At 41.8% G+C, this 14,008-nt stretch overlaps 1 protein-coding gene across 1 annotated transcript; it reads right to left on the bottom strand.

Moving 5' to 3' along the window:
- Window positions 1–3,526: 3,526 nt before the first annotated feature.
- LOC114161358 (coatomer subunit delta) lies at window positions 3,527–13,263 on the bottom strand. The gene is made up of 10 exons (XM_028044597.1): window positions 13,081–13,263; window positions 10,563–10,826; window positions 9,564–9,743; window positions 9,289–9,488; window positions 9,037–9,198; window positions 8,747–8,912; window positions 7,457–7,604; window positions 7,115–7,223; window positions 5,422–5,626; window positions 3,527–4,863 (listed from the first exon to the last, which is right to left on the bottom strand). The coding sequence occupies exons 1-10, from the start codon at window positions 13,081–13,083 to the stop codon at window positions 4,774–4,776; spliced, it is 1,527 nt and encodes a 508-aa protein (XP_027900398.1). The 5' UTR covers window positions 13,084–13,263; the 3' UTR covers window positions 3,527–4,773.
- Between the last annotated feature and the right edge of the window lie 745 nt (window positions 13,264–14,008).

Raw genomic sequence — 14,008 nt, 5'->3', positions numbered from 1 at the left:
GGAGCCGGAGACTGTCCTGCACATGGAGACCAACCCGTCTGGCCCACAATCTGTGGCTTCGAATCGCACTTCTCTCATCGGCTGGGTTCAGACCCCAAAGACAAAGATGAAGACAAAGACAAGGAAGAAGAACTGGTGCCTTTTTTCCTGCCAGCACCAAGTCCTGTGTGACCTCAGCATCCATGCGGAGAAGAAGCTCATCGGACCTGCGGAGATCCTGGCCTTCGTCGATCAACTTCCTCCTCCTGCTGCCGCACCTTCTTCGTCGTCGTGCCAGGTCTGGGGTTCGAGGCGTCAAACTCCGTCCGTCTCGCTCTAAGGTTCCTTTTTTAGTTCTCAGTGTCAGCAGTAGGGAAAGATAGACTAGATGATTGATTTTACTTATTTGATTATTTCTGCTACTGAATTAAGCTGTACTGACCCTTGCAAAAATGCCTTACTAATAAAATATTTAGCATAAAGAAAATCTAAAGATGTTGTGGACATTCAGTTAATGAGTCACCTTAAAGTTCTTTGATGGTTGTAAAATAGCTGTGATGTTTGATTCTGGAGAGGAAAAAGTGGAAAATGTTTTTAGGTTGCTGGTAGCCCATATTTAAAACATCATCCTTGGGACTCGACCGAGTCACTAAAACCTACCTGGTTCAATAACAAATGCAAGTTGCAAAATAGAGAACGAGCGACCGTTAACAGGTGTGCTCTGTGAAACTAGTTGGCTGTAGGCTGCTCAGTCTGGCTAATTCACAGGGGGAAGAAGGGTGGGACACCTGGATGTAGGCCGTCAGATAACCAGGCGAATCGTTTCTCGAAACCAGCTTAAACAGAGTTTACTTCAGTTCTGGACAGGGTAAATCCCAGCAGATTTAGGAAACTCAACGTACCCGTTAGACGGAGAGCTGGTAGCACATCTCCCCTCTCAGAAGAGGAAGTACGAGAGTGAGAGAGTAGAGACAGAAAGGAGGGGGGGGGGTGTTGCGCAACAACACCATTTAAAGAGACATGTAACCGTTTGATTCTTTAAAGTCGGTGAGAGGCAGCAGATCCTGGAGCTGAGCAATAATTATCACCTCAGTGTCGCTGCTCAGACCGAGCAGCAGCTTCTCCCTCTGAACTGCTGCTCAACCTGAGGCAGGAGACCCAACACGAGTCCGCTGCTGCTCCTTAACGGGACGGAACGCAAAACCTCCACCTTACAGGTGGATTATGAGATATCAAACAACAGGTTTCAGGTTGCAACAATTTCTTCTGGCACTGGTGAATAGTTGGTTTTCTATTTTCCCATTAAGAAGTCACACATAGACATATTTAATATTTAAAACAGCCGTCCATAGAAAACAGAATCAGTTGAGACTCGAACGGATTTCCTTACCTTGAATCGTACTTTCTTGACCATCATCCTTCATTGGCAGGTGAAGCGGATGTTAACAGCTGAGTCAGATGTTAGAGAAGTTTTCCACTCTCGAGTTCCATTCTGGAAGGACAAAACTCCATTAACCAAAGTTCCTGCCAGTCGGCTGTGATCCAGTCAAAGCCTGCAGACGGACGCTGTGATGCTGCTGGTGTGCTTTAACAGGACAGAGACAACAGTCTGCCCGCCCCCGCCGCCTGCTCCACTGAGAGTTTTATCAGCCAGCTCATTCATTCGTAAAGAGCACACCCTCTGTTTATGGTTGGCTATTAACACCAACCCCCCCTCCTCAATCCAGGCACGGCTGCTGGCTGCCTTGCAGCTGACCCCTATGGCCCTAAAGTGGCCCCCTGATCCCACCCCGTCCCCGTCCCTCTTCATCTGCCATCATTTACCCATCTGTTGGCCTGTAGCGTCTCCACTCAGCATCTGTCTCACCTTCCTCCTCATGGCTGCTGATGGGATTCTTTGAAGTTGCGTGTGGAGCAGGCAGCAAAGAGAAATCTGTTTTAAAAGGTGAAACACCAAAACATAAATTCACTTGGCTTCAGGACAGAGGCTAAAAAAAAACCTGCTGGCGAGTTTAGATTAAGCAACTAAGAACTGGTGCGCACTGGCGCATTTCAGTATAAATGACGTGGTTCTCTACCCAGAGAATCACAGCATATGGGGCTACCGCAAGGGGAAAAAAAGGGATCTGTAACTTGTTCCCCAAACATGTTTTCCTTTGTTTGATTTCATTTTTCAGTCAGTGACAAATGGGTATGCTGTGAGTTATGTAAGAGCTGTGACAAAATATGGTTATATACCATTAGTGGCTAATGCTGCTGTAGGTGGCATCTACATTGCAGCTTCTGATTTAGAGGTAAAATGAGATGCTACTGTGGTGGAACTAGGGTCTTTACTCTGGGTAAACTGGAGAAACAACTTTCAAAGTTCAGTTCAGTAGCAGAAATTATAATCCAGAAAATGCCTGTACAACATCTGGACAGCATTCATGGTGCTTAACTGTTTCCATGATTTGTTGTCATGGATGGATGAAGAAGCTCTTTCCTCAACATTTTACACAAAAATGCCCCCATTATGAGAAAAGTTGAGATTTCAAAATAGAAAACCAAGAAATCCCATTTACACAAGTATTCACACCCTTAGCTTAATACTTAAAAACATGGCTGCCTTCATACATTTTTCATAATCTCAAAAAGATGTGGAAGCTTCTCCCTGAATGTGTCGTTCCATGTTGCCTCTGGATCTTTGTGATGACCACGCAACATCTGGAAAGATTTTTTTTATGACTCACAGAGAACATACAGATGAGACGTACAGAGGTTCAATTATCGATGTAATTGAACCAAAGCTGTCCATCAGGAAATCGTATAATGATGAACATAGCTGGTTTTGTCTTTAGCTTTTTTGTATTCCTTGAAGGGGCGGCGTGTATTTTCCAGGCACACAGAGCCATTTTACCTTCAGTTGTCATCAAAATGTTGTACAGATAAAAGACATTTGACACCATGGAACTGGGCCTTTTTCTCCACGTTTCCAACTCCTTCAGCACATCATCACAGCACTTCTCATTATGCAGCTTACAACCAATCATAGGAGCATTGGACTGAAGTGGTTGAGGATCCCGCTCTGTGGGTGGGAGATGCAGGTCCAAGGAGGAGCTCTGGGTAAGTGGGCGGGGCTTGGTGAGAGCTGGTGTTTAAGCACCTGTGAATGGTTGCTACGGGAGACTCAATGACTCCTCAAACATGAATGAAATAATCGATCCAAGAATATTTTGATAAAGCAGTAACATTATATGTGAAATATTTGCCCATTCTTAAACTACGTCTGAACATCCATTTTTCTTTTGATCAAGTATTGTCACAGAATTCCTTCACGGGTCTTCCTGTCAACTCTGGTGCATTTTTCTGCAATAACATTTATCACTACAGCATAATGCCTCACTAGTGGAGAATGTTTCACAACTCAACAGCATTTTATATGTAGGTCATAAATTGGTATTATTTGACATAAGCCCCAGGTTTACTGGTAGGAAAATGCTAAAATTATGTTAGCAACTTTCTGCTAACCCACTTGATGGAATAAAGGCTCATTAAGACCAAGTCCACCTTACAGTTTTAATAATACATTTTATTCCATTAAAGTTTCTTTTTTTTTTTCTTTCTAGTTTTACACTGGAATGTCAGGATTCCCCTTCTGCAATTTTGTTAAAAAAAGAAAAGAAAAGTTGTTTCTGGTCATTGTTGACCCAACATCCACACAACCATTGCTAAATTGAAATTGAGGGGCGGGAAAGGAGGGAATATAAGTCAAAGAAAAAAACCCCATAAAAGACTAATTTTACTTCATGTATAATGTCGACGCTCTTTGATGATGCAAGTAAAGGATGACTGGTTGGATGAGCATTAGAGCTTACAGTGGGGGGAGGTGCAGTAAGCCCCCCTGCTGATGGGAAATATAAAGTGTGGGGGGGAATAACGGCTGAATCTGATTTTAAACCCTTGAAGTGTGAAATCTCAGGGTTCATCTCTGAACTCAAATGGAGCACAATTAAACATGGCGTCCCTTCTAGACCAGGCGAGGAGTGGTTTAATGGTGTTCCAAAAACAACATGGTGGGGAAGTTTAATGATTTTTACTGATAGGTGTGTTGTTGAGAATCCCTTACAACGTCCTGCCAAATTTACCGAGCTGAGCAGTGGTCAGAATGAGCAACAGTAGAAAAGAAAAGCAGAAACAAAAGGACGAGCTTTTGTTTACGTTCTCCAGGAAACAGAAAATCTGAGACATGAAAACAGAAAGTCACAAGAACTTAACAATTACACATGAGAAAGAGACAGCTACAGTAAGGGGGGAGAAGAAAGCACCCGTTCCATAATCACCGCAGTGTGTGTGAGAGAGAGAGCGCGTCTGTGGAGAACGCATGATGATCGGGGAGGGGGCGGAGCTAAGCTAGCAGCGCTAAGGTCCTGCTGTTCCTCCACCAGCACTTACTGACACAGCTAGCCTCTCCTTCATCCCCACAGTCATCCTCTACTCATCCTCTGTACAGTTCTGCACCGCAGCATTAGTGGAAGGAGAAGTTGTGTGTTGGTTTTATTCCTGTTCAATTAACTCTATATATAGATGATCCTCTGTCATACAAACATAAATACACCACCGCTGCTGCTGCTGCTCTTCCCCACAGGAGGTGCTGTTGCCACGGCGCTGGCGGGCGTCCTGTCTGTGTACAGTCTGATAATATACAGGGGCAGCAGGCTGGAAATCGTCGATCTTTCTCTGTAGCGTAGATTTGGACTTTTTTTTTTTGTAAATGGTGATTTTTTTTTCTCATTTTGCCATTTTCTTCCAATATTTTTACTCAATTACATATTTGTCAACAACAAAGGAGGTTTCTGAAGAGAATCTGACGGAGCTGTCGCCATCTACATGAGACACTTTGGTAACCTAAAAGGAGAAAAAGAAAAAAAAGGTTCGGGGGTTATTTTTCTTTAACGTGGAAGAACTTCTGCAATATTTAAACAATATTTTCTATCGATGTAATTGAAAATAACTAAAAGAAAATTTTTTAAAATTTCTAAAGAATTTTTTAATTCATTAAAAAAAAAAAAAAAAGAATTACATGAATTTCTGTAACTTGTCGCATGATGGTCACATCTGTGATAACCAACATTTCATGTGAAATGTTTCAACTTTGTTCTGAATGGGAGAAAATGGAAACTGAAGTCACAGATATCTCGTCATTTCACAGGTGTGAGGGCTTCGTGGTCGTGTCTCAGCAGCGAGCCGTTTCCCAAACCAACACGGCTCCAGATGACCACATAACGACACAGCTGAGCTGTGCAGCGCCAACACAGACCTCTTCATCCAGCAGCTTCAAACTCCCTCTCCCAATCTATGCGCCAACTTTTTACCATCTCCACTGTTACTGCACTCATTTCATCTAAAACTACTGAACCGAACGAAACTTCTTAAGAAAAGACTGCACCTTCATCGGGAGCTCACCTGAATGTCACAGTAGTTGCGCTTGGACACGAAGGACACATTGATGGGAAAGAAATCATTGGGCTGCCCGGCGATGCTGAATTCCAGGCTGCCGGTTTTGTTGTTGGCATCAATGACTGGTAGGCACCACTCCAGGATGTTCCGCCGGCTGTCGTGTTTGTACTCTCCGTCCAGATCTCCGATCACAGGAGCGCCCACTCCGGACCTGGAGGACAACGACAGATGCTTCACATGTCGACGACCGCAAACCGTCACAGCGGGTTCAAACACACAGAGACGTCTCATTGGCTCACAGAGAGCGACCTGAGGTCACTACCAGTTATTGATATTGACATTTATATTGTTGTAGGTTTTAATTTTTGTTTTTTGAAGAGATATCCATCTTATTTCTAGAGCTGAAGCGACTGGATTAATCGTGATTAATTGATTATCCAAATAATCGTCTACTACACAGTTAATGGTTAATTGATAACTGATGTAGGCAGTTTTAGCTTCATCTGGTTCAAATGGTGTTTAATAAGTCTCCTATTAAGCGATCTGAGGCCAATTATTACTCTGTTAATTGAAAAAATGTATCTCCAGTCCTTTACTGTGCTGATGTTAGGTCAAGCAGAAAGCATCGAGTTTTTCCACACGTTGATGTTACAAGGAGTTTTTTAGCTGTGGATTCATCCTTTGCTACAAATTGTCAAGGTTTCACTAAAGGAATGCAGTTACTGCATTTTAGGCAATAAAATGTTTATTTTCTTCTTTAGCTGAATATTTTGCATAGTTTAATGTATAAAATAAGAATAAATGGTTGAATTAAAAAGTTCCTGTGTGTCATTTTTAAAAATCTGATTAATAGAGAATAATCAACTACTAAAATAATCGCTATCTGCAGCCCCACTTACTTTCTATCAAAAGCAAACTTCCGACTACTTTCTAACTTACACATTCTTAATTCCTGGACAGTCAAGAGCTGAACTTCCTCCAGAGCAGGTTGTCAGACTCACTTTCATTTTGGCCACAACTGGATCAAGAATGTTTTCAAAGAGCCGGCTGTGGCAGAATGTATTCATAGAACTATTAAAAAGCTCTTCAAATATGGGGGCGTGCCATGGTGGCGTAGGGCGTGGTGCGACCCATATTTGGAGGCCTTGAGTCCTCGACGCGGCCGTCGCGGGTTCGACTCCCGGACCCGGCGACATTTGCCGCATGTCTTCCCCCCTCTCCTTCCCTGTTTCCTGTCAGTCTACTATCACATAAGGGACACTAGATCCCGCAAAAGACCCCCTGGAGGGGTAACAAAAAAAAAAAAAAAAAAGCTCTTCAAATATTAATTATAAGTTCTTTTCTTTTGTATTTATTGTTTGGATTAATTGAATTTATTTTTATAGTTATGTCATTTTAACCTTGTCTGTTTTTAGCAGGACAGACTGAGCATCGTTCAGAGACAACAGATGACAAATAGTGTTTTGGCTAATCCTGGCACATTTACACAAATGTCAATTAATGTGCATTGTCTATACTAAAATTAAATAGCCATCTTTTCACCTTCATGTAATCAGATATTATGCAGATCAAACTGCTGTGATTTGATTGATAAAATAATATACAAGTACACAGCTGTAATATTAAAGGTTCTATGTTTAGAGTATTGAATTTGACTGGCGTGATCCGGAGCGTAACCATGGTGATTTGAGGTGCTTACGGAACAGGGATGCTGATGACGACGTCGTTCAGTTCCAGGTTCTCCTCCTGCAGCTCGTACTCGATGTTGACGTCGCAGCCGGAGGCGCTCTCTGAAGGCCAGCAGTTTACTGGGAGACAGAGCAGCTGGATGAGAGAGCAGCACATCTACTCTACTCTGACTACTGAGGACCAACAGTTACAGGACAACTGCTGCTGATCGCACCTTACAGTCAGTAATTGCATTATCAAAGGAAATGGAAACATTCCAGTTAGATTTGCTGAATTATTTCCATCTCTGTAACAAACAGTCTCACGTTAAAATAAGTCTGGATAATCTACAGGAAGGATAACGTGCACTCACTGGTTAGAGGTATGAGGGACTCGTCTGTGGTCTGGAGTCTCCACTTCAGAACGCCAACATCGTTATTGAGAGGGAAGGACTTCTCTGGGTTCTTTAGGCCAATCACCGATTCAGCTGTGAATAACTTCTTGTCCACGTTAGGATGCGTCTGCAAACCAACAGTATTTAACCTGGAGTTAGTTTACCAATCAGAATTCGAACAGGATGTAGATCATTTAGTCTGCAGTTTAGGTTCTAGCTTTACAGCTGAACTGTAACTAGGAGGGAACATCAGCAATAGCAGCATATGGCAGATCACAGCCACTTTAGCACATTTTCTTATGTAAAAGAAAGTCTTAATGAGAAGCAGAATTGATCATTTAGGCCAAAGAATATTTCCAATAACGGTTTAATCTATTCGAAATGCTTTGTGCATTTTAATGTACAAGTACCCCCGATTTAGTACTTATTTGGGTTTTAAAGTTCAATACACTTCCATAAACAAGAATAAATACATAAGCAGGTGAAACCATTAGTTTATATACACTATACAAAAATACTTTTATCACAGTCTGAAGTTAAAATCAGACCAAACATCTCCTCTTCTAGGTTGGTTGGAATAACCAAAATTACTTCTACTTGCTAAATGCCACAAAATTTGGAGAAATAATATATCTCAGAATAATTTATTAATATCTTCAAAGTTATTGGTTTACATTCATTTCCTCAGGATTTGGTAACATTGCCTTTGACTGGTATGACTTGGGTCAAACATCTGGGTTTCCTCCAACAACCAACAGTTTGCTGCGCTCAGAGAATTTCAGATATTCCACACATTTGAAGAAATTTGTTTTCATATTTTTCTACTGCAATTATAAACATCAAAATCTCTAATTTGGAAAATCCATGTGTTCTGATCTGTCACACATGGACAGTGTAGCATCACATTATATTCATCCTTAAGTACAATAATGAAAATGGGAAGAAAAGAAAACACAAATACCTGAAGTTTGCTTTATATGGGCACTAACATCGGTATCTATATTAGTCTTTTTTTTTTAACATGTTGGTATCAATCCGATAAATAAAACTTGGCTGATATTTGTTCCCCACAGATCATGTGATATTTGTTTGGTGAAGTGACTGTGCAGGTGATGCAGCAAAGGATTGTAGGGAGTTTAACTGCAGCAGACATTGTGAGACATATAGCAAGATCAATCTTGGCTCAAGTTTACATATCGGTGCACCTCAAATGACTGGTAATAACAATAGAGTTGGACTACAACAGCCTGTTTTGTGCAGCAGACCCACCTGAAGCTGCAGCCCCTTGTTGTCGTTGTTGTTGATGATGAGGCGGATGCGGCCGCTTTTCTCGTCCGAGACCCGGAGCGTCACCATGCCCAGCACCTCCATGTTCTGCAGGCCGCCATCACGGCCGCAGCTCAGCGAGATCTTGTCTTCCACGCGCAGATGTACGCTGAGGAGCGAACACAAACAGCAGGAGCTTTAAACACCAATCAACCGATTTTGTTACACTAAAACCAAGAAAATCAATCTAGGAAAACTGGAAAATGAATCCCTTCTGAACCAGAGGTGTGTACCTCTCCACATTGACTGGCGGTGGCAGAACCTTGGACACGTCTGAGCCTCTCTTTCCTGAGGAGGAAATGATGGTTTCACCCTCAGACTTGAGCTGGTCAACAAAGTTATCCACTTCTTTCCCTTTAGCGCCTAGCTTCAGAGCCTTGCTCGGGCCGCTTGATCTGGAGGAACGAACAAACAACTCATCAGCTGACCGATGAGGAGAGCTGCACGCTCAGCTGGGGGCTGTTTTGCGTTTCATGGTGCCGTACCGGACTGGAGCTGGTGTGATCTTGGGTTTCTCAGGTTCCACTATGGTGTCTGTGATGAGGGACCCTGACGACATGCTGCTCACATTACCGAACCCGCCGAACGCTGGAACCTTCTTCCCAGAGCGCTCGGCGTCTCTCCTGGCCTGCTGCAGCTCCTTCGCTTTCCTCCTCATCTCCGCTTTAGCCTCGCGTTCCTGAGTCTGCAAACATTACCGACCGTTGACGCAGTCCTTTTCTCCTTTTTTCTCCGTTTTCATGCACGTCCAGCGTCTTACCTCTCTGACAGCTCGGAACACCTTCTCCTCGTGGGAGTCCATCTCTGTGAAGGTACGGATCTGAGCCAGGTTGACGTTTTCTCTGTAGCCGAGCGCCACGATCTCGTCGAAGGCAAAGATGAGGTCGAAGCAGTGCTCCGAGATTTCACTCTCCTCCAGCACACGGCAGTACTCTGGGATCTGGAGCGGAGCAGAAACAAGGAGGAACCGATTCAGACAGGGAACTCAACCAACACTGAAGGAAGAAGAGCATCCTGAGCTCATTTTATGAATTCAAACTTCACGGAACATAATATAACCAAATATGACAAGAAATACTGTGAAATATTTCAAGTGTTTTTAGCTTTTGCTAAACAAACGCACTATTTCACAGTTTTCAAAGTTTTGTGAAAAACAACAACTTTAGCTTTTGGAAAAACATTTAGTCTTTTTCTGTAAATGTGGCGCTGGAGGAGGATGGCCACTGACTAAACAAACAGGTTGAGTTCTCCTGTGGATCAACATGGTTTAGACGTCTGTCTCATTAACCAGAACAACAAAAACTTACAACTTCTGATAGAAACACTACAAAAGATAGCATAACCTGCATATAAGGTTGCACAAACATTTTTTTAATTGTCTGAAGTTAAACCTTCTCTTGCTTTAGAATCACCAAAATTATTTCTATTTGCTAAATGCCACAATAATGAAAGAAAAAATAAATCAGTTCTGTCAATGTGTGTGTGTTTAAACCCCTGGCTGCAGTCTGCAGGCGTTCAGTGTGTGTGTGCATGTGAGCTTTGCTCCATCAGTACGGTTCATCTCCTTTCTTCAAGGTTTAGTCGGCTCTGTTCTGCTTTTTCAGAACCATCGGCAGATAGCATTAGAATTTAACTTTAAAAACTTCTGCTCTTCCGAAATGTCTAACCATCAACTGCCACATTATTATTAAAAGCATCTCCAATTCCATTTTTTGTGGCGTACATTAAATGTTCCAAGTATCCTCCCGGGTTTTCTTACCACGCGGGAGAACAGTCTGAGTGTCTCGAGATCCTCCAGGATGTTGCTGTTCTTGGTGGTGATGAGGACCATGTAGAGCTTCTCCAGCGGCTGGTACACGTAGCGCACGCTGTCTGTTTCCACAAAGGTGTGCTGCTTGCCCGTGTTCATCAGCTTGGGGAACGCGGCCAGCAGGCCCTCGATCCGCGTTCGGGTCATTTCCACAAACTGCCGCGACACGATGGCCTTCCCGGCCTTGGTGCACACCGCCGCTGCCAACAGCACCTGCAGGGGTGGGTGGGATATAGGTCAACCGATGACCTCTCATTTAGAGATCAGGATCCTAACTAGAATGGAGAATTTATTTCTAAAATAATCATTTCAGGAATAAGTACACTGATCAGTCAGTTACAAGATGCAGGACTGGTCAAGGAATCCTATGGCAATATCAGCAATATGAATAATTTTAAAAACAGCAGCTTGAAGTGTGATAAATGTTAGCTCATGATTTTGGTTCCATACATTCAGAATCTGTATGTCAGTGACATATTTAGAGACACTAGTTTATTGCAGCATCATGATCTTTTAGAAGATAAAGAGAAGCAAATGTAGTAAAGCAGGACCATCCCTTCCATCTCTCTTACTTGTATTGGAGCTTTGGGCATGTTTAGCAAATAGTTCCACAAACTCTATTTATTGGTTTCATTGTGGAATTTTGTTAAGATATAAAAGAAAGCCGATTCCATCTCCTCCTTTTCCCCCATGTGTCTTTCCTGGGGACCGTCATATGTGTTCATTTACAAACTCTTGAATAATCGTCTAGTTCAATCCACTGTGGGTGCTGATCTCATATTTTGGTTTAATTGGCTTCCTAAAAAGTTGAGAATAAAATAATGCCATTCAGGGTGTGTCATATAGCCACTCCAGATCATGGCCTTGTCAAACTCACGCTGACAAAAAGATTTCAAATTATTTTCTACAGTTTTATTTGTTAAGAAATGGTATATATCCCCAATAAATAATATCTACATGAAGTCAGAGTCATTTTGTTTTCATCAAACATCATAATAGTTCATAATTCATAAAAGTCAACTGTTTCAGATGCGGATCAGATCTAAAACAAACATAGTGTCATTCAGAGTTCTCAGAAAATAAACTTTATTTCATTAGGCATACAATTTTCAACTTTCATGAAAATTAATCTCTCTAGCTCTTGACAATACCTATTGAGTATAAAAGGTAAACTGACATGTTAGAGCTCAAAAATATATTGAATTACAATCACCATTACAGTTCTAATGCAGGTTACACTGCAATCTGCCACTTGAATGAACTTCCAGCCCAAAACATTTAGACTGCTGGGGTCACTGATGGCACAAAATAAAGAAAACTGGGGAAAGTGATGGGTTTCCCAGAATCTGTGTCATCATTGCATTATTTTAAATTGGGTCAAAATGTCCCCATTTTCCTTAAATCATGCAGCCCTAGATAAGAACATAAGACTCAACAGGGTTAATTTATTGGGACAAAATGGCAACAAGTCGGTCTACCACCAGGAAATATGATACAGATATGATTTTGTCGTAGTCCATTTCATAAGCCTCCTATTTTAGAAAAAAAAACTGATTAAAAAGCAAGTCACGAATTCCAGTACATCCTCAAAATTGGGTAAACGTGAGCCTATACTTTCACACTGAGGTAAAGTGTCATCACCGAGAGTATTAATGCTTTAGAGCGTTGATTGTTTGGATAATCTTAACGAGAAAGGAATAATTAGAAATGTATTTTCTGCCCTCTCTGTGACTCCTGTCATGTGTCCAGCATGAAGTGGACGTTGCTTTAGAAGGATTAGGCATGATGACGATATGTACACAGAAAGCAACATGACGGTGTTTTGTTTGTACAGAATGCGTTACAATACTGGGATAGCTCAACGTGTCTCTATGAAATATAAAGCCACCTCCATGAAAACTAAGCTTCACATGAACCTTACAAACACGACTGAAATTAATGAACATTATCGCAGCCTAAAGAAAGAGGCTGCTTTTGTTCCACGTTGACGTTGAAGGCAAACTGACTACGTGTTGAGCTTCTAGACAAGCTAAAACTGGTTAGCATAGCATAGCTGTCATCGCTTGGGAAGTATATTAAAGAGCATATGTACAAGTTTATACTTTGTATGAGAAGAGTTGGTTGTGGAGGCTGGCGAGGGGACAGTCTGAACACTTAGCTCGGGTCCAGCTGGTGACAGAAGATAACTAGCGCTAGCATGTGAGGCTAGTTAACGTCAGCAGTGTCTGCAGACTACATGTCCCTGGTTCATGTCGCACTGACTTAGTACAAAAGAAACATTCATTGGCTGTGTACTAATATTCACAACGTTAGCCTCGGCAGTCAGCTGGAAGCAGCCGCTGAATTTCTCTTGTTTCCGTTTAAGAGAATACAAGCTACAAACGTGCTAGCGTTAGCCACTGTTATGATAACTGCGAGGCCCGACAACAACTAAAACGATTTACAATGACTTTCAGCTTTCACTCACCATGTTTGGTCTCTCTTTATGTGTGAACGCTCTTCAGTCCGTGGTGTATGTGGTTTGGGGGAGATTTATCGTCACTCCGGAATGCCAGGGTGCGACTACAGCTGACTTCGAGTAAGGTGAAGCGTTAGCTAGTTAGCGTCAATATGGCAGCGGCAGCGGAGAGCCACGTATCCACCGGAAGAGACTCGCTGGATCAGCCCACCGTGGAAACCGGTGACGTGGGCTCCAAAATGTTGGCCTTGGTGGAGAAATGAAGTGTAGGATAGGAGTGTTTGCTTGTTTGTTTCTGCAGGAGTTTATTTCTCAGAAAATATCAAAACTAGACTGTTTTATCAACGCCAGCAGCAAAAATACTATCTAATTATGGCACTGAAACGAAAACCACAACATTAAGCTCTTGTTAAAAATGTATTAACTTACTTAATTGAGTCAAATGTTTTAATTACCGTACGTGTGCTAAAACTGTGTATTTTTTTTCTCAACACAGGTAACTCTCTCTTATAAGTGAGATATTGGATCTCAAATGGGTCAACCTGCATAAATAAAGCGTAAATAAATAGAATTAAACATGTTCCAAATTGTGAAAAAATATATTTTTACCAAAAATGTTAATGTTAGACTTATTTTATCGTTGCATTTTTACTCTTATCTAATGCAGGCTGTGTTATTCAGTTTTGTATCGGCAAATTATCCGCAATAATTTGTTAAAAAGTTAATTTTTCTCATAATGCCCTCTTCAACAAGTGACTTCGCAAGGAGGACAGTAGGGGGTGCTATAGCTCCCCTCTGGGTCAAACATTGCACTCCCAAGAAAATAAAAATTTTAAAAATGCTTTTTTAATGGTTGTTTTTTCTATTTGAAATATTTTTATAAAATCTGACTGTGATTTTATTTAGTCTACATGAAAAATACAATCCCTACTGGTTA

This window comes from Xiphophorus couchianus, chromosome 18 (assembly GCF_001444195.1).
Source record: "Xiphophorus couchianus chromosome 18, X_couchianus-1.0, whole genome shotgun sequence".
Lineage (NCBI taxonomy): Eukaryota > Metazoa > Chordata > Actinopteri > Cyprinodontiformes > Poeciliidae > Xiphophorus > Xiphophorus couchianus.
Note: the sequence above shows the minus strand (reverse complement) of the source record. Positions and strands in the feature narration are given on the sequence as shown.

Coding starts and splice junctions, on each gene's coding strand:
- LOC114161358 (XM_028044597.1), bottom strand. Junction 9,489..9,563: donor TGTTCCGAGCTGTCAGAGAG/GTAAGACGCTGG, acceptor TAATGTTTGCAG/ACTCAGGAACGCGAGGCTAA. Junction 7,605..8,746: donor ACAAGGGGCTGCAGCTTCAG/GTGGGTCTGCTG, acceptor GTTGGTTTGCAG/ACGCATCCTAACGTGGACAA.